The following is a 19,637-nucleotide window of genomic DNA, read 5'->3' on the forward strand; positions in this document are numbered from 1 at the left end:
TCTAAAAGTTAGTTATAATCATTACCTATAGAGTAAGGCAATGCCTTTTAATTATGAAGACTCAGCCTCTATTTCATATGCTAGAGAAGTAAAGAAATGATTGAGCTTAAGAAGTCAGACCCCTTGTGAAAATTATCAAGACCCTCAATAATTACTGTACCAACTTCTCCAATTCATCTAACTGAAACATATAATGTTCGTAACTATGCTCCACTCCAATTTGGTAATGGGCTTTTTCTCCTATATACTATTTCAATATTTCTCTGCCACCTATGTGACATGCCTATTTTAGTGTTTGCCAGTTTTACAGGCTATACTCACATACGGTCTACAGATCACCTGTGTCAGAACCACATGTAGTCCCATTCCAGACATCCCATTCAGAATCACTACTCCTAGAAAAGCTGCATTTTAACATCTAAGAAGGGGGCCCACCCACAACACTCAAAACTTCCCAGAGTTCAGTGATTAATTTATTCTGTAGGATGAACATAAAGACTGCAAGGATTTTTACACCAATAATTTAAAAATGAAAGCCATTTACATTTTTATTTCTCATCATTTAAATATCAATTTTTCTATGGTAAGTATAACATAAATACCCAATTTCTTTTTCCTTTTGCCCTTTCAAGTAACTTCTGGTGCAATTCTGCTCCAATTCCATTTTGAAATTTTTGAACTATTTCTTCAGTTTTCTTATATTCTTCTTCATTTGCAAAAGGCTTTACTATAAAGGGAAAATATGCATTAAAGTGCTTAGACATCAAGTACCAGCAACTCACTTCAATTATTATTATACAAATCTTAAGACTCAGGTATATAAGACACAGTATTAAATATCACAGCAATTTAATAAATTTTAACACTTTACAATATGAAAATGGCTGAAAATCAACAATATATAATACACTAAAATAGTGATTATTATGTAATCTGATAACTTTCAGAAAAATTATTTTAAAAACATTCTAGATGATAGTTAAGATTATGAGGTAGGACTATTGTTTAGCTATGAGTATTTGACCAGAAGGAAAGTGAACCCCACTAAACACAACTAATAAAACATCTTCGTATTAGTGTTCGAATAAGAGCTGTGATTATCATGCACACAGATGGAGCATGTATGTAAACATAAGTGTGAATCCTATCCAGGGCAGCTTAGGGTACTTCATGGAAAACAATGATTTCCTTCCCAAAAAAATGACACAGGTCCATGTTCCACGAAAATCAAAACTTCTGAAACTTAAGATGTAAATCAGAAATTAAAGGATTCCTGGCTGGCGCCTGGCTCACTAAGCTAATCCTCCGCCTGCGGCGCCGGTACCCCAGATTCTAGTACTGGTTGGGATGCCAGATTCTGTCCCGGTTGCTCCTCTTCCAGTCCAGCTCTCTGCTGTGGCCCAGGAAGGCAGTGGAGGATGGCCCAAGTGCTTGGGCCCTGCACCCGTATGGGAGACCAGGAGGAAGCACCTGGCTCCTGGCTTTGGATCGGCACAGTGCACCGGCTGTAGCAGCCATTTGGGGGGTGAACCCACAGAAAGAAGACCTTTGTCTCTGTCTCTCTCTAACTCTGCCTGTCAAAAAAAAAAAAAAAAAATTAAAGGATTCCTCTTTTGGAAAACTGATCACAACAGAAAGGGATGCTGGTATTCTGGTATGTCCTAATGAATCAATACATCTCTAACTATCCAACAATAAGGTCCACTACTACCATGCACACAGAGTTCCCAGTCAGCTTTTTAGAGTCTCACTCATACCAGATAGCTGAGAAGAGCTTCTCACATGAGAGTCAAATAGTAAAATAAACAAAAAGGACTGGTGATATCTAACAGTAAATAGACCTTTTTAAAAAGGAAAGGCATTAACAATTAAAGAGGAAAAAAATTTTTAGGGATTTATTTATTTACTTGAAAGGCAGAGTTACAGAGAGGCAGAGGCGTAGAGAAAGAGAGAAACAGAGGGGTGGGGTGGGGAGAGAGAGAGATTTTCTATCTTCTGGTTCACTCCCCAGATGGCCGTAACGGCTGGAGCTGGGCCAGTCTTAAGCCAGGAGCCAGGAGCTTCTTCTGGGTGTCCCACATGGGTGCAGGGGCCCAACCACATGGGCCATCTTCCACTGCTTTCCCAGGCCATAGCAGAGAGTTGGATCAGAAGTGGAGCAGCTGGGACTTGAACCTGCGCCCATATGGGATGTCAGCACTACAGATGGCGGCTTTGCCTGCTACACCACAGTGCCCGATCCCCGGAAAAAAATATTTTAAGAACCATGTTTGCAATACCCACACCTCATATCAGAGTGCCTGGGTTCAAATTCTGGCTCTACCTTCTAAGGCCTAGGAAGTGGAAGGTGATGAGAAATTGGGGTAGAGTTTCTATTAATGCTCACCCTGGGAGGTAGCAGGTAGTGGCTCAAGTGGCTGGGTCCCTGACACCCTTGTGGAAGACTGAGGTTTAGTTCCACTCATGGGCCTGGCCTAGCCCCAGCTGTTCCAGGTATTTGGGGAGTGAATCACAAGACAGGAGCTCCCTTACTCCCTGACTCCAAAAACAAAACAAAAACTTCATACAAAAGAACTCAACCCCAAAAGGACAAAGAAAGGAGGAGAAAACTATTCTTTTCAGAGAAATTACATTAAAAATTCCCTGGAACTGAAAAATGTAACTTTTTAAACTAAAGAACCCAATGACTACCCAGAGAAACAAATGAAAAGGCTATCAAAGGACACATCTGAGAAAATGCATGCAGTGAGTAAAAAACAATAGGTCATATACATACATATCATATGCATACATATGATGAAAACTTAGAATAACATCACACTTTTCAAGGGGAACAAACAATGTCTTCAAAACTCTTAAAAAAAATTTATTTCTAACACAGAGTTTAAATTCAAGCAAATAATCAAGTAAATTTTAGGTCTTAGAACTTTTTCTCCCAAATATCCTTTCTTAGGTAGATACTGATGATTCCACAAAATAGGGAAGTAAACTAATAAACAGATGCCAAAACAGGAGAGACAGGTGAAGAGAATCATCACAGTCCCAAAAAAGGGAAGCCCAAGATCAGCTGTCCAGCAAGCCCAAGAAAAGTTAATGGCGATCAGAGCAGGCAGAGAGGGGGCTCCAGGAGGGATGTCTCCAAGAAAGAATGAAACTGACTGAACAGCTTAGTTTCTAAATGTATTAAGGGACTGTCAGTGTACTGAAGTGTCTAACAATTTATGAATGCAAAGCAAATAAAAAAGGAGTAAAAACAAGAAATTGCAGTGAAAAGGTAATCGAAGTAAAAGCCCTGGTCCACTTGTGAATGATAATCGCATAACAAAACCAGTGATGGTCAGGTGATATAAATCAGGTAAATACTAATTAAAATCTGTGAGATCTCAATTGGTGCCTTTGTCACCTCTATCTTGAGAGCATGAGGATACTGAGTGGGTATTGAATTGTACATACAATGGGGCAGGAAGGGACCAAGAACATAAGAGAGCTAAATCCACACCTTTTCAGGAATTTATAAGATCTACAACTAAAGTACTCAAGAAACAGTAATAAAAGAATGTCCATTTAAATATGGAGATAAACAACACAAAAAAAAACAGGTAAAAGATTTTAAAATCTTGCTGGAGAATATGATTTGCAAGCAGAGAGGGTCATGAGATGGGCAGAGGATTATACTTTTCATTATTATACTTTCTGGCTTTTCAAACTATGGGAAAGTTAACATAAATTAAAAATTAACATAAAAAGAAAGGTTTTGGATATCTTAAGGATATTTTATTCTGAGTCTAGAACAAAGAAGTAGTTAGATTTTCAACTTCTAACAGCATTACAGTTATCTAAGCTGCTAGCAAGATCACTGTATACTAAAAGATTGCAATCATACCTGATTCAAGGTATTTTTTTAGTGATTCTTCAAGTGGAGGAACGGGTAGTGATGGAAGAGAATCCTGGTACTGAAATGTTCTTTCTTCTGTTGATTTAGCCAGTTGATTTTCCATGACAATCACAAGAAAACTAAAGAAGAAAAGAGACAGCCCTCACAACTTCAAGTTCATACATACTTTTATAGATGCTAGGTCCTGTTCACTAAGCCAGTATTTAGGGACCACAGTGTATCCAGGACTTGGCCCCAGTTCTCATGGAATTTACAAACTTGTTACATAGAAAAACTTAAGAAAAAAAAAAAAGGTAGGGGATATAGACTCAGTGTGCTAGACTTGTGTGGGATCTTTTATTGAACATGTACCATTTACCAAGTACTAGAGTATATGTTACATACATTGTTAGTTCTCTGACCTTCATATTACCTCTGAAAGGTCACACTGTCATTCTATATACTAGTATAGCAAAACTCAGAGACTAACTTGTTTAAGGCCACACCCAAATTTGTTAGACTATATCTTTCCCCTAAACCAAGGCAGCAACATAGAAGTGAGGCAACCTGCAGCAGATCTTGAAGAACACGTAGAAATCTATTTGTATAAAAGGATGATGGGCTAAGACACAACTTCAAGGGTGTATGAAAAGATGTGTAAGGCTTGCCTAACTATAGTTATGGAGTATTACAGAACATGTAAGACACATGACAAACTGCTGTTAACTTAATTATGCAGAAAGCTGGTATAAGCAAAGTGATTTCATGCATCCCATAGCAACCTTGTTTCCATACATGTATTCATTTTAGAGAACTCAAATAACCTGAAATGTTTCTAAGGTGTGTATAAGGCCACTCAAAAAATTCTGCCTACCATAATATTTTTGTTTCAAGCTGGATTATTTTCTTTATATTGTCCTTTGACAGGTACTTTAAAAAACAAAAATCTGAGAACTAGGGCCGGCATTATGGCATAACCAATAAAACCACTGCCTGCAACGCTGGCATCCCATACAGTCACCGATTCGAGTCCCGGCTGCTCCAATTCTGGTCCAGCTCCCTGCTAATGGCCTGGAAAAGCAGCGGAAGATGGCCCAAATGCTTGTGCTTCTGTTACCCACATGGGAGACAGGGATGAAGCTCCTGGCATCAGCCTGGTGCAGCCCCAGCAGTTGCGACCATCTGTGGAGTCAACCAGTAGATGGAAGATCTCTCTCTCTCTCTCTCTCATGCTCTTTCTCTCTCTCTCACCTCCCCCGTGTATGTGTATATGTATGTGTTTGTGTCTCTCTCTCGCTCTGAAACTCTTTCAAATAAATAAATCTTTTAAAAAAATCAAAGGACTCTAACTCATTATATGATTATCCACTGAAAGACAAGGAAATTCAGTTAAAGTTAGTTGACTTGGGCACGTAGCTGAAAGTGGTCATGTCTGTATTTGGACTGAGATCTGCATTTCCATTGGGTCCAAGTTTACAGGTAGTTGAAATGGAACATCATTGTATAGGAAGAAGCCATGGAACTATAAGACCACTGTTATACCTCATTTTTGGACCATCTCTCCATACCAGAAGTTAAGCTCTGCTCCATAACAAAGAAAGCCCAAAATATAATGGCATGAATGACATTAACTGTTGTTTTGAATACATCTAGAAGTAGGAGCTTCTCAGGGCAGATAACTGGGGTGGAAGACATGTAAGAGATTTAAAGCAAGATAAAGATTCCTGGTGCTGACTTTGAACATGCAAGTGTGGCCTTAAAGAACTGAGGGAGGCAAGGCTGCTATAGTAAGGGAAAATGACCCTCATTCCTGCAAGTGCATGGGAACTGAATTCTACAAGCCTAGAAGTGAATTCTCCTCCTTAATAAGAGGCTCCAGCAAAGAACCCAGACCTACAGAAACCTTGATTTCAGCTCACCTCACCCAGCCGGCAGACCTACAGAAGCAGGGAGATAATAAATTCTGTTGATGTTAATTTCGTGGCTGATTTCTATGCAGCGACAGGAAAATACACACACACACTTAGATAATAAGTTCTTTTCTATTTAACTCCCTGCCACTTAACAGACTGTAGGAAACTGGGAACAAGAGGAGGAATTTCAAACCCACTACAGCGCCTAAGTCCCCAGCAGGCACATCTGAAAATGACGAATTTTCCAGAATCGTTCTGGAAGAGTTCTCATGAAGTCCCAACCACAAAGTTTAAGTAATACAATTCCAAAAGCATTCAGAAGGTGATGGCGCGGAACTCAGCGTGGAGTTCTGGGGCAGTAAGAGGTGGAAGACAACCGGGAGCAGCAAGCGCAGGAAGAGGCTGTCACATACCGGCCCACTAAGATGGGCTGTTCAGGACCACCAGGAGCCTGAAGGAGCAGATCTGCTCTGAGGAATCTCACAGGGAGCTGAATCAGGCTGGAGACTGTGGGGAGCAAGGAAAAAAAATAAAATAAAATAACAAAAGCTCGTGAAAGGTGGTGGAAGGCAGAAAACCCAGGAGCTCGGAGGCCCCAGGACTCGGACCCCTGTCAGTCACTGCCAACACAGGCCAAGGCCCACGCTGCGGGAGAACAGAGGTAAGCGGCCGCCGGGTCGCCCGGCTTTAGACGACCGCACCTTCCCCGGGCTGGTCCGCGGGGCGCAGGCGCTCCCGGCGCCCGGGCATCGGCGGCGCAGCCGAGAACAAGGGCTCCTCCCCACCCGCCCAAGGCGGCGCTGCACACTCAGGAGGCCGCCACGGGAGAAAACCCCAGCAAGACCACCACAGCCAGCCCGGCCCGGCGGCCCACCTCACGGCACCTCAGACCCCGCGGGCGAGATGTGCGCGCCAGGACGGCGCCGCCCCGCCAACCCTGCGGCCCACACGACTTAACTCTGCCCTTTGCGACTTCACTTCGCCCCGGCACCCCAAGCTGCAGGGTCAGCGGAGGGAGCGCTGCCTCCGCGGGCCCGCGGGTCCTCACCGCCTCGGACAGCCGCCGCGGCCGACTCCCTGCGGGCCGCAGCGGGGCGGAGTAGCCCAGACGCCGCGAGAGTCCCGCCCCGAGCTCGCCGAGAACCCGGATTGGACAGAAGGCGCGAAATTCCCGCCCCGCGCTCTCTGAGGAATGGGATTGGACAGGAGGCCGCGAGGGTCCCGCCCCGCGCTCGCCCGGGAACGGGGTTGGACAGGCAGCCTCGAGGGTCCCGCCCCGTGATTGAAGCTGGGGGGCCGACAGGGCCTCGTCGGGCCCGGAGCCGCCGGCTGCAGTTCGTGAGGTGCGTTGTGTGCGGGCGCCCTGAGCCCGGGCGCGGCAAGGGGCTCCGCGCCGCCCGCGCAGGTGCCCAGCCCGCTGGGATGGCGGCGGCTCGGGGGGCTCCGACCCAGTGCCCCTCAGCCTCGGCCGAACCGGTGTCCCTCAGCCTCGGCCGGACCGGTGTCCCTCGGCCGGACCGGTGCCCCTCAGCCTCGGCCGGACCGGTGCCCCTCGGCCGGACCGGTGTCCCTCGGCCGGACCGTTGTCCCTCAGCCTCGGCTGGACCGGTGCCCCTCAGCCTCGGCCGGACCGGTGTCCCTCAGCCTCGGCCGGAACAGTGCCCCTCGGACCCGGCCGGACCGGTGTCCCTCAGCCTCGGCCGGACCGGTGTCCCTCGGCCGGACCGGTGCCCCTCAGCCTCGGCTGGACCGGTGCCCCTCAGCCTCGGCCGGACCGGTGTCCCTCAGCCTCCGCCGGACGCGGCGCGCTGGCTCCCTCGTCGTCGCGGCCCGGCGCCGGCTCCCCAGGCCGCGCCGCCTCTTGCGCCCGCCCCGCGGGAACGGCTGCCCGCGCTTGTCAAGGAGTCGCGCGGTCCCCCGGTCCTGGCACAGCGGCCCGCAGAGCCCGGCTTGGCTTCGTCCTGTCCTCTCTGAGGCCCAGAGGGCCTCTGCCCGCCGGCGTCCGCCGCCCGGGGCCAGCTGGCGCTGATGGGAATTACCCCCCCCCCAAAAAAAAAGGATTTTTAATTTATATTTTTGTTTAAAATTTTTAAAAAGTAACAAATTTTCAAGGTCGAAATTGCGCTAAGTACAGATCGGCTTTACCGCCCAGGGTGTGGGTTTCTGATTTGTCCGTGTGCCTCGCGTGTCTCCCTTTTCTCTGGTTTCACTCTGCCCCGACCTCAAACCTGGCTTCTCGGGTGATGTGATGTCTCTTGCAATCGTGCGGAGAAACGGGATTTTCACGAGTGCAGCTCAGCAACTTCCAGAGGACGGTCACTGGGTTAGTTTCCCGGGTTAATACATTTTGTGATTGCCGCCCGCAGTAAGGTGTACTAAGTTTCATTCTTAACATGAAATACACTGTTTCTTTTTTTAATCTGGAAGGGGAAAACCAAAAGTTTTTCTTGGTTTTGAACTAGGTAGCAAATACTCTCTAGAGAACTGGATTTCAAATTAGCCTTATAGGCCCCAACCCCTCCGTCTTTCCTAACCCCTTTAGTACTTGTCTGACCTGAACAGAACCAAGGCTGGGTGAAACTGAATGCGCACCTGGTGTGAATATTCATGAGTTTTCTGCAGAAGTATTGATGTGTTTAATCACAGTGCAGCTTGCTGGAGATATTGCATAATATATAGTAGACACACCTTACTAAGAAAAGTTCTGATTTTTCTTTTTTTAATCTTAGCACTTGTGGGGGGATTGATCCAGCTGCAAGGTTAGGGGACTATGTATTTTAAAGGTTTATTTATTTGAAAGGCAGAATTAGAGAGAGAGAGAGAGAGAGAGAGAGAGAGAGAGAGAGACATGAATCTTCCATCTACTGGTTTATTCCCCCCAAAGACTGCCAATGGCCTGGATTGGGTCAGGCGGGAACAAGGGGCCTGAAATTCCATCTAGGTCTCCCCTGTCAGTGGCAGGGGCCCAAGCACTTAGGCACATTAGTAGGAAACTGGATAAGAAGTGGAGTAGCCAGGACTCGAACCAGTGCTCACATGGGATGCCAGGTTCTGAATTCCTAAAAGTGTCTAGCCAAAAAAGGTTTCAGATAAGGAACTGTTAATTTGAAGTAGTAATTTCTGAAGTTGTGATAAAGAATATTTTTCTCTCATAATATGTAAGTGCTACGTTCTGGATCATGTTAAAATTTGCTTACAAGGTACAATTTTTAAAAAAATATCAGAGTGGCTGTGGCTTCTGGGTTTGGCTTCCTGCTAATGTGGACCCTGGATAGCAGCAGTGTAGGCTCAAGAAGTTGGATTCCTACCACCCATGTGGGAGACCTGGACTGGGTTCCTGGCTCCTGGTTCCAGCCCTTCAAATGCCATTGAGGGTATATGAGGAGTGAACTAATGGATGGGAGTGCTCAACCTCTCATGTAAATAAATAATTTAAATGAATGAGTTAAATATTTTAAACAATTTTTTAAAAAAGATTTATTTAAAGAGTTACAGAAAGAGAGACAGAGAGAGAGGTCTTCCTTCCGTTGGTTCACTCCTCAGTTGGCTGCAATAGCTGGAGCTGCACCAATCCGAAGCCAGGAGCCAGGAGATTCCTCCAGGTCTCCCACATGGGTGCAGGGGACCAAGGACTTGGGCCATCTTCTACTGCTATCCCAGACCACAGCAGAGAGCTGGATCGGAAGAGGAGTGGCCAGGACTCAAACTGGTGCCCATAAGGGATGCTGGTGCTTCAGGCCAGGGCCTTAACCCACTGAGCCACAGCGCTGGCCCCTGAGTTAAATTTTAAAACTTAAAATTTCCAAGTATTTTTTGAAGGCCCTGTGAATAAGGATTCTGATATCAACTATGAGATAAAATGAAGTCACCTCTAAAGTTACAGAACTTTAAAAATGGGAAGCACAGGCCGGCGCCGCGGCTCACTAGGCTAATCCTCCGCCTTGCGGCGCCGGCACACCGGGTTCTAGTCCCGGTCGGGGCACCGATCCTGTCCCGGTTGCTCCTCTTCCAGGCCAGCTCTCTGCGTGGCCAGGGAGTGCAGTGGAGGATGGCCCAAGTCCTTGGGCCCTGCACCCCATGGGAGACCAGGAGAAGCACCTGGCTCCTGCCATCGGATCAGCGCGATGCACAGGTCGCAGCGCCAGCCGCGGCGGCCATTGGAGGGTGAACCAACGGCAAAAGGAAGACCTTTCTCTCTGTCTCTCTCTCTCTCTCACTGTCCACTCTGCCTGTCAAAAACTTAAAAAAAAAAAAAAAGAAAAGAAAAAGAAAAATGGGAAGCACAAATAATTGTAATTTCCTTCTATTATATGTCAAGATAATTGATATTTATAATGATCTGAAATGTGGCATGATCCTTCATATCCTCTGTTATGCCAGAGACACAAAATTACATTCTGCAGTCATATTTATTATAGTTTTTTTTTTTAAACAGATACACAGTATAGTTTTATTCTTGGCAATCACAGCATTATACAGCAGAGGCATACATCCTGGCTTGATTTTTATGCTGACATCCTCCATATCAAGGAGAATTCTCATTTTTGCTACAAAAATCATACTCATGGAATCCACTCTTCCTTCTCCTACCACATAAATTCATCTAGAAACATATTGTTCATCATATGATGTCTTCAGGATACACACCAGCTACAAATAGGTTTTCAATTTTAGTGGCACAAATCCAACTCACAAATTCTTTGCTTTGTTCCCCTTCGGGTCACTTGTAATATTTCTAACACTAACTCTTCAGGTTGCTAGACTTTTTTTGAGAAGCAGATTCATGTTTGATTAAAGCTCACATGCTCCTTCCTGTTCCTGTTGAAACTTTTCACAGCCACGAGTTTCCCCTATCCTGCTACTTTCTGCCTAGCTTTTACTTCATTTCCATACATTCAGTATCTTCAAAATGTCTCATCTCAACTAGCATGTTTGTGAGTCCCTTTAAGTTTTCTCTCTGAATTTATAAGATCTCAAACTATTATTATTTTAAGATTTATTTATTTATTTGAAAGGTAGAGTTTCAGAGAGGCAGAGAGAGAGAGAGAGAGAGAGAGAGTGAGAGGTTTTCCATCTGTTGGTTCACGCCCCAGATGGCCGCAATGGCCACAGCTGCACCAATCTGAAGCCAGGAGCTTCTTCCTGTTCTCCCAGAGTGGGTGCAGGGGTCCAAGGACTTGGGCCATCTTCTGCTGCTTTCCTAGACCACAGCAGAGAGCTGAATCAGAAGTGGAGCAGCTGAGACTCAAACTGGTGCCCACATGGGATGTGAGCCCTGCAGGTAGCAGCTTTACCCACTTTGCTGCAGCGCTGGCCCTATTATTATTATTATTACTACTACTACTACTACTACTTGTTTTGTTTACCTCTAGGAGCATCAACTTACATGAGCTGCAAGTTCGCAGGTCTTCCAAGGACAAAAGCATTATTTTAACATTGAGTGGTCACAAAGGATTCAGTGCACATTGGGGTATATAAATCCAGAACTCAAGAGAAAGTTTATAGGCTCAAAGAGAATATAGTTATCCTATTAAATTCCATGGGATATGGAGTAATGAACGCTTTGTCATGGAAGAGCCCCAGCATCCACAGCTCGCTCTCTGCATCTCCCTATTCTGTTGTCGAGATGCTTCCTACAGCAACTCATTCCTATCCAATGGAATGCTGAGTTCCCCGTTTAAACGACAGGAAGGAAAAACCCCTTGTGCTTTTAGTTCACCTGGGGAAAACTGAAATTTTCAAAAGGAATTTGTATTAGCTTTTTGTTGCTACAACAAAACGCCTATGACAAGCTACTTAGGAAAGAAGGAGGTTTACTTTGGCTCATGGTTTTGGAGGTTCACGGGCCAACATCAGGCTGAACAATTGGTTCAGCCTCTGGTGATACTGTTCTTGCTGGCAATGTCCTGAGGTGACACAAAACTTCATACAACAAGAGAGTTTGCATCTATGTGTCTCCTTGCAAATTTGTGTTTACTTATTTCTATTTATTTGAAAGGCAGAGAAATAGACAGATTTTCCACCTGCTGGTTCACTCCCCAAATGCCTGCAATAGCCAGAGCTGGACCAGGCTGAAGCTAGGAGCCAGGAACTCAACCTGGATCTCTCATGTGGGTGGCAGGGGCTCAAGTACTTGGGCCATCACTGCTGCCTCCCAGGGTGTGCATTAACAGGAAGCTGGAATCAGAAGCCACAGGCTCCACTCTAATAACCTATACCAATTGAGTCACTTTCCAAAGGCTCCACCTCTGAACACAACTGTGTTGTATTTCTGTTCTCTTAGCACCATCAGCATATATCTTCGAGGATTTAATATATAAAGGGGGACACACTAACATCCATGTCAGCAGAATTTACATAGGAATTTTAAGACAAAGTGTATAGAAATGGTGATAGAGAATGCAAAAGTCCTGATGACAAAAATCAGAACATAAATCAGCTTAACAGTTACTAACAGACACATCTCAGAATATTCTTTAAAAGTTCTCAAAAGGAGAGATTTCTACCTGCCACTATTGTCTGGGGTGGTGCTTCTGGAATTCAGTGTGTAGATAACAGGATACTGTTAAATGTCCTACACTGCACAGCCACCCTCAATCATCATCTGGCCCAAAATGTCCATATCCTAAGGTTGAGAAACGCTCATCTGAGTAGACAAGTAGGACAAATGAGGTTCAATCACACAGCCTGGTCTTTTAGCCCAAATGCTTTGGATTGGTTCTCTTACATAGTACCCATGCCAAAGCCCAGGGTCAATCTTTAAATCTGTTCTAACTCAGTGTAACAAATACCTTTTTGGCCTGACAACAAAGTGTTGTTTGTTCCCTGCTGAGATGGTTTGGATATTAGTTTGGATGCTGAATGTCCTTCAAAGGCCTGCATGTTACAGGCTTGGTCCCAGTGTGGCTCTCCTGAGAGATAATGGGACTTTAGCAGGTGGGGCCTAGTGAGAAGCTGCTAGGTCACTGGGGGGTGCGCCTTTGCAGGGCTGCTCTCTTGAGAGCATTGGCTATAAATTTAGGCTGATGAGCCCAGCTGCTCTGTGTCCTGGCTCACCACATGGTCCCTCCTCTGCACATATTTTGGGATCGTTGTCCACCACCCTCACCAGAAACTACACCAATGGAGCTGCCCAACCTTAGGCTTGAACCTCCCTAAACTGTGAACTAAACTGTAAACTAAACCCTAAACTGTGAAAGTTTTCTCTTTATAAAATTAGCTTCTCTCTGGCATATAGTAATGAAAAGCTGACAACTACCAGCAGCCTGTGGGAATCTCAACTCTGATCACTTTCAGGCCAGAGAAAATAAACCCTATACCTCATCAATAATTAAAATTGACTAGCTTAGCGGGGGTGGGTTTCTCTATTTCCCCATTCTCTTTGATTTCTCAGGTGCCCTAAGAGCACAACACTGTACATTTCTATCAGTGGTGCTACAACATCAGAAATATTGAAAGAGCCCTTAAAGATGTCATCAACAGGTATTTATTTAGCACCTACTGAATACTCTACAAAGAGCTGTAGAGGACTTTCGAGTACTATGTTCACCAGTTTTGCATCAATATTTGCCTTCAGTTTCTATTGGAGGTTCTCTGGAGGAGCAGCCACATGAAGTTTGAAATATGCTATTGCTGGGGCTCAGGAAGGCCTACCCCACATGCCACAGTCTGAGGACTGTGAACTAAAGGACCCGTCTCAAGGTTCGTCTCTTACTCTACTCCACCACCCAGCTCTGTGTGCCCATCCCAGAAGAAAAGAGATTACTGTGATGTCTCATTAACTAGAAAAGATTAACCACTGAGGTTAATCTCTAAACTAAAGGTTTCTTACCCAGGATACCCTTCTCCCTCTCCTCCTTACCCCAAGTTTTCAGCTATTCTTCTGAGCACAGAGTGATTACCTAAGAGACTCTACTTACAGAATAACGCCATTTTCAGTGCATTTCACTTCTCACTCCCACCACACTGCTTGTCCTTGCCTTCCTCCAAGATACATCAAGCCCTGTCCTGTCCAAGTCTCTTCCTCCCTCTAACTCAGGAAGCCATTTAGGCCTCAATCATCAGACTCTCCAGAAAGTCTCATACGTCATGTGACTCCAGTGATGTGAGTTTTACCATGTGCCAGAATAAATTTGTTATTTTTTTTCTTATTGACCTGCTTATTGTTGGTCAGAGATGAGAGGCTCTGGATATATATATATATATATATATATATATATATAGAGAGAGAGAGAGAGAGAGAGAGAGAGACAGAGACAGAGAGAGGCAGATATTCCTAACTGATGCTAGAGAGAAAAATACAAAAATTTAAAGTTAGAAACACAACCTCCCTTATTTAAAAAATCAGACAGGGACTTTGCCATTACTAGTAAGATCTAGAATGCATATTCCCTGCCTCTCAGCTCTTGCTGCTACACCACACTGCTTCTGAAGATTGCTCTTAGAAACTGGAAAGCCACAGCAGGATGGAGGATAAGCTGGAAGCAGACAGAACCACAGGTGATCAACATTGTCTTCATTTTCAAGAAGAAATTCATTACAGAGGCTGAAAAGAGCCTGCTGCCTGGGAAGCGCCTCATGCCCTGCAACATTGTCCTTGCAGCTCGTGCCTTGCAAAAAAAAGCAAGGTCCTGTTGACCAGGATCACAGTGTGAAGTGCTGTGAATGCTCCACCTGGCTGATGCCTCTGTCCTTTGAGCTTTGTCTCAGCTGACTTGGAAGACTGATTGCTCTGTAACTGCTTCATATTCAGAAGTCAAACTGAATATTAAAAATATGGACCTGCACCAAGGTAAACTAAATGCTTTCTCAGGAGCAATCAATCCAATATTTTTAAAAGGTGATTCTCTTGAGTGGCAATCTTTCCAATGTATGGCATATGATTTTCTCACGGCTTTTCAGGAAAATGAAAAATAATGAATGATGCCTTTTCCAATATTTTGGAGAATGAGTGCTATGGATGAGTTTAAATATTATGCATTTATTGCCTATGTTTATTACTTGGTACAAAATATGTTTGAGGAAGCATTCCATTCCAGACACTGAAAAAAGGGAAGAAAGTACAGGTTCTTCCTTAAGAGTTTTTTCTCCCATATTAATAAAAATTCAAAGAAAGGAGCTAGTGCTGTGGTTCAGCAGTTAAAGCCCCAGTCTGCAGTGCCAGCCTCCCATATAGGCACTGGTTGGAGTCCTGGCTGCTCCAGTTCAAATCCAGCTCCCTGCTAAAGTGCCTGGGAAAGCAGTGAAGGATGGCCAAAGTGCTTGGGCCCTTGCACCCATGTGGGATACAAGGAAGAAGCTCCTGGCTCTTGGCTTCAGCCTAGCCCAGCCCAGGCCATTGCAGCCATTTGGTGAGTGAACCAGCAGGTATCTCTGTTTCTCCTCCTCTCTTTCTGTAACTCTGTCTTTCAAATAAATAAATAAATCTTTAAAAGAATAAATAATAAAATAAAAAATGGAACTTTTTCTCCTAACATATAGAAACTTGACAATTTTATGAAGTTTAAAATTTTTCAAATTTATTTTCATTTTATGCAAAAGGCAGAGAGAGAGATTGAACAAGATTGTGTATCTGCTGGTTTATTCCCCAAATTGCCACAACAGCCAGGGCTGGGCTGGGCTAGGCTGATAAAGCACGGAGCCTGGAACTCAGTCTAGCTCTTCCACTCGGGTGGCAGGGACCCACGGGCTTGAGTCGTCTGCTGCTGCCTAATGCACCGAGTGCACCAGGGGTGCATTAGCAGGAGGCTGGCTCAGAAGTCGAGTAGCTGGGACTTGAATTAGGCGCTCCTATATGGGTTGCAGGCATCCCAGGTGGTGGCTTCAGCATTGCATGTTTATGAAGTTTTCATAGCGAAACTTCAAGTGACTGACTTTTAAGTCAATAAAAATAAAATGGTCTTGAAGCATTATGAAACTTAAAAATATCACATTAGTGTTTATGTTATGGGAAACAGCTAAGAGGAGATTCTTGTCCTTGAACAAGAAAGAATTCAGAAGTGAAACAGAGTAGCGGTAAGCGAGGGAGCAAAGTCTAAGGAAGACAATACAGCTGACAGACCAAGTGGGCATCTCAGGAAAGAACCGACTGCACAGTCTGTATTCAGACTGGAGGCTTTTTTTTTTTTTTTTAAAGGATTTAAGTATTTGAAAGGCAGTTACAAAGAGGCATAGGCAGAGAGAGAGAGAGAGAGAGAGAGAGATCAAGGTCTTCCATCCGCTGATTTACTCCCCAGATGGCCACAACAGCCAGAGCTGGGCCAATCTGAAGCCAGGAGTCAGGAGCTTCTACTGGGTCTCCCACTCGGGTGCAGAGGCCCAAGGACTTGGGCCATCTTCTACTGATTTCCCAGACCATAGCAAAGAGCTGGATCAGAAAAGGAGCAGCCGGGACTCAAACAGGTGCCCATATGTGATGCCGGCACTGCAGGCAGCGGCTTTACCTGCTATGCCACAACACTGGTCCCCAGACTGGAGTTTTTATGGATATGAGTATGGGTTCCTCCCATACACACACACATACCCCATTTCTCCTCCCCTTCTCCCTATTCTGGGAAATGGCTGGGTAGAGGCTCTCTGGGTGTGAGAGTCCTGAAATTCCTCCCAGGACTTTATCAGCACAGTTTATTGGAACTAACAGCCTAGACCTCTGTGTGCAGGTTGAACAGGAGTCCTGTTAAGTTGTCCCAAGGAGAAGCCTGGATCCTACCTAACAAGGCTACTAAACAACAGTAATAGTTTAGATATGCAATTGCTGGTCTGTTTTCTAGGTTTGTTGCCTCATTCCATCACATAAAAATTCCCATTTTCTCTAAAAATTCCTAGTTTCTTCCCCCAAATTCCCATTTTCCTGCAGCCTCTATACCCACATAGACTAATGCCTACCTAGCTACCTGACATTTACACGCCAGTCTATAACTTTTACTCTACATTATAGCTTTATTGAGGCAAATCTATTTCATAAAAGGTATTGAATGAGAACCCTGGCAGTGTTCCCTTTGTCTTTTCCAGGTTCACAAAATCACTTAGACTTTAGGCCCATCATTTTTTTTCCTGATAGAATTTTACCAATAAGGCTAAAACATTTTTGAATGAACAATGAGCCATGGCTAACAGATTTCAGAACTACCTGGGAGAGCTTCATGATTGCACAGCAGGCCCCTGTCCCTCAGCCATGCCCCGGGTCTGGAATGCAGCTCTGCCACTGACTGACCTGTGCTTTTGAGCTGATTGTTCAAAGCCTCCTCCAAAGTCCCTACGTGTGTTATGGCTGTGAGAAAATCCTGATGAGCTTTACACATGGTCCCAACACAGGGCTCACTCTGGCAGTGCCTGCGACTGCATAAAAATCTCTTAGGAAGCAAAGAGGCCGTGGCAAGTGAACCTTGCAGGGTTCCTTAGAAATCTAAGTAGGTTCCCTCCATCTCTTGGGGCTGGTCTTCCCTCTTCCTATACACAAACTCCTCCATGAAACCTTCCCGATTACTCCCTGTCTTTCTCTCCTCTCAGCTCCTCACCAGCGACCCATAACCTGCTCCTTCACACGTCCTTCCTGTCTGTCCTTTTTGTAATCGTTGTGACCCGTGCCCAGTTTTCACCATGAATCTGTGCTGCTGAAGTTGGCTAACAGGAAGTTACTGCCCTGGGGCAACGTGCTACACACATCAACACTGCCTACCTCCTTCATCTTTTCCTGTTAGGTGGCCAAGGTCTTTGGACTCCACTTTGGCGTGTGCAAAGTCCGCTTCCTTCTCTTTTTGACATCACGGGAGTGTTTGTGTAATTAGCTAATGGGGGGAAAGGTCATATAAGTAAGTATTGAGCACTACTCATTGCCCAGTGCCCTATTAAATACATAACCAGTCACTTCTGGATTCTGCAGTTCTCTGTCTCTGTGGATACGACAGTGTGTGGAAAGCTGGGAGTCCTGAGGCACTCTTAGCTGTACTTCACGTTGAAAATTATCACAGACTCCCTCAGTGTGCAATTTCCACACTCCATGCAGCTGACACTTTGCTTATGTAAGTGCTTCATTACTCACACAATTCTTCTAAATGCTATCCCTATCTCAACATAGGCCACATATCATTTTATTAGATGCATACTGTATGTCTCTAAGACAATGACAAATCAAAGTAGGTTTGGCTTGAATTTTTATGTGTGAACAAAAAAATACTCTATACGAGCAGGCATTTGGGCCCAGTATTATGGTGTAGTGGGTAAAACACTGTCTGCAATACCAGTATCCCATAAAGGCACCGGTTTGAGCCCTGGGTGCTCTACTTCCAGTTTGGCTCCCTGATAATGTGCTGGGAAAGCAGAAGAAGACAGCCCAAGTACTTGGGCTCCTATACCCACTTGGGAGACCCAGATGAAGCCCTTGGTTCCTGGCTTTGGCCTGGCTCAGTCCTGGCCATTGCGGCCATTTGGGAAATGAACTAGTGAATGGAAGATCTCTGTCTCTTGCTCTCTCTCTAGCTGCCTCTCCTCTCTGTAACTCTGCCTTTCAAATAAATAAACAAATCTTTTTAAAAATATACAAGAAAACATTAATGATGGTTACTTTGGGGCTATGAGGTAATTTTTTTCCTTCTATTTTATAGTTTTCTGTGACTTTTGTTGTTTCCCTTAAGTATACTATTATTTTTAATTGACACATATTCATTGCACATGTTTATGAGGTACTGTGTGACTTTTTCTAAGAATTTATTTGAGAGGTAGAGTTACAGACAGAGGGAGAGACAAAGCCTTCCATCTGCTGATTCATAGAGACACAAAATGTTGGAAACATTTTCTAGAGCTTCATGAGCCCCTGAAGCTTACTAAAACCCCCAGTAAGAGGCAAGCATTATGGATGCAGTGAGTAAAGCCACTGCCTGCAACGTCAGCATCCCATATGGCACAGTTCGTGTCTCAGCTGCTCTACTTCCCACCCAGCTCCCTGCGAGTAGCCTGGTAAAGTAGCAGAAGATGGCCCAAGTGTTTGGGCCTCTGTCCTCCATGTGGAAGACCCAGGTGAAGCTTTCTAAGGAGTGAACTGGTGGATGGAAGATTTCTTCCTCTTTCTCCCTCTATGCCTGTAATTCTAACTTTCAAAATAAATAAGTAAATCTTAAAACAACAATAACTATTTCTCAAAGCAGCGACTGCCATTTTCATCAGAACACCTGTGATGCTTGCATTAACTACAGATTTTCAACCTCAGCCCAGGCTTTCTGTATCAGAGGGAGGAGTGGCGCCCAGGACTCCACTTTTCACCAAGTCAGTCCTTCCCCACCATCCAAGTAAATTGAATGCAAAGACAGAGAGGAAACCTCAGGACCTAGGGGTCTGCTGAGCTCATACTAAAGAATCCTAAGTAAGAACAGAGAAAGCTGAATCGATAGAGACTCCCCAGTGCCCAGCCTTGATGGGAGGGTTCTGAGCAGCAGTTTGTCAGGTAGAGAGAGGCGGAAGCTTGGGCACAGTGGAAGCATGGTGGCAGTACTAACAAGTCTGGCTGGGAAGGAGGAACAATGAAATAAAGGCGGCTTGCAGGACTCGTGGGCTCAATCACCAGCGGGGCTACAGGAGCCGCACACGCAAGTCCTGAGGCCCCAAACCAGAGATGCCAGGTGCAAGCCTGGGCATTCTTGGGACAATCGCTGATATTTAAAGTGACATGTGGCTATGTTATGTGTCTCATCTGACAGTGAAATGGGATACCTTGAACAAGCTGGGGAGCAGCTTGCATCTAAAGAAAAGTGAGGGGCTCACAAGAACTGCAGGTGCTATCTATAAAATGTTAGCAAAATAGAAAACCTTATTGACTATCTCTTCCAATTTCCTAATTAAAAGATACTTTGGAAATT

General features: G+C 44.9%; 1 protein-coding gene across 3 annotated transcripts in view; it reads right to left on the minus strand.

Annotated features, from left to right (window-relative positions):
* The window catches only part of CROT (carnitine O-octanoyltransferase), a 41,828-nt gene extending 34,911 nt beyond the window's left edge, over positions 1 to 6,917 (minus strand). Inside the window, exons 1-4 of one of the 3 annotated variants that reach the window (XM_062179166.1) lie at positions 6,836 to 6,917; positions 6,201 to 6,294; positions 3,884 to 4,014; positions 603 to 727 (exon numbers count right to left, since the gene is read on the minus strand). In XM_062179166.1, coding sequence (XP_062035150.1) covers positions 603 to 727; positions 3,884 to 3,998 — 240 coding nt within the window. In that variant the 5' untranslated portion in view covers positions 3,999 to 4,014; positions 6,201 to 6,294; positions 6,836 to 6,917. Of the gene's footprint in view, positions 1 to 602; positions 728 to 3,883; positions 4,015 to 6,200; positions 6,295 to 6,743 lie in introns of those variants that run through there. The other 2 variants (XM_062179167.1, XM_062179168.1) reach the window with 2 other exon arrangements.
* Between the last annotated feature and the right edge of the window lie 12,720 nt (positions 6,918 to 19,637).

The sequence above is a fragment of the Lepus europaeus genome, chromosome 20 (genome assembly GCF_033115175.1).
Source record: "Lepus europaeus isolate LE1 chromosome 20, mLepTim1.pri, whole genome shotgun sequence".
Lineage (NCBI taxonomy): Eukaryota > Metazoa > Chordata > Mammalia > Lagomorpha > Leporidae > Lepus > Lepus europaeus.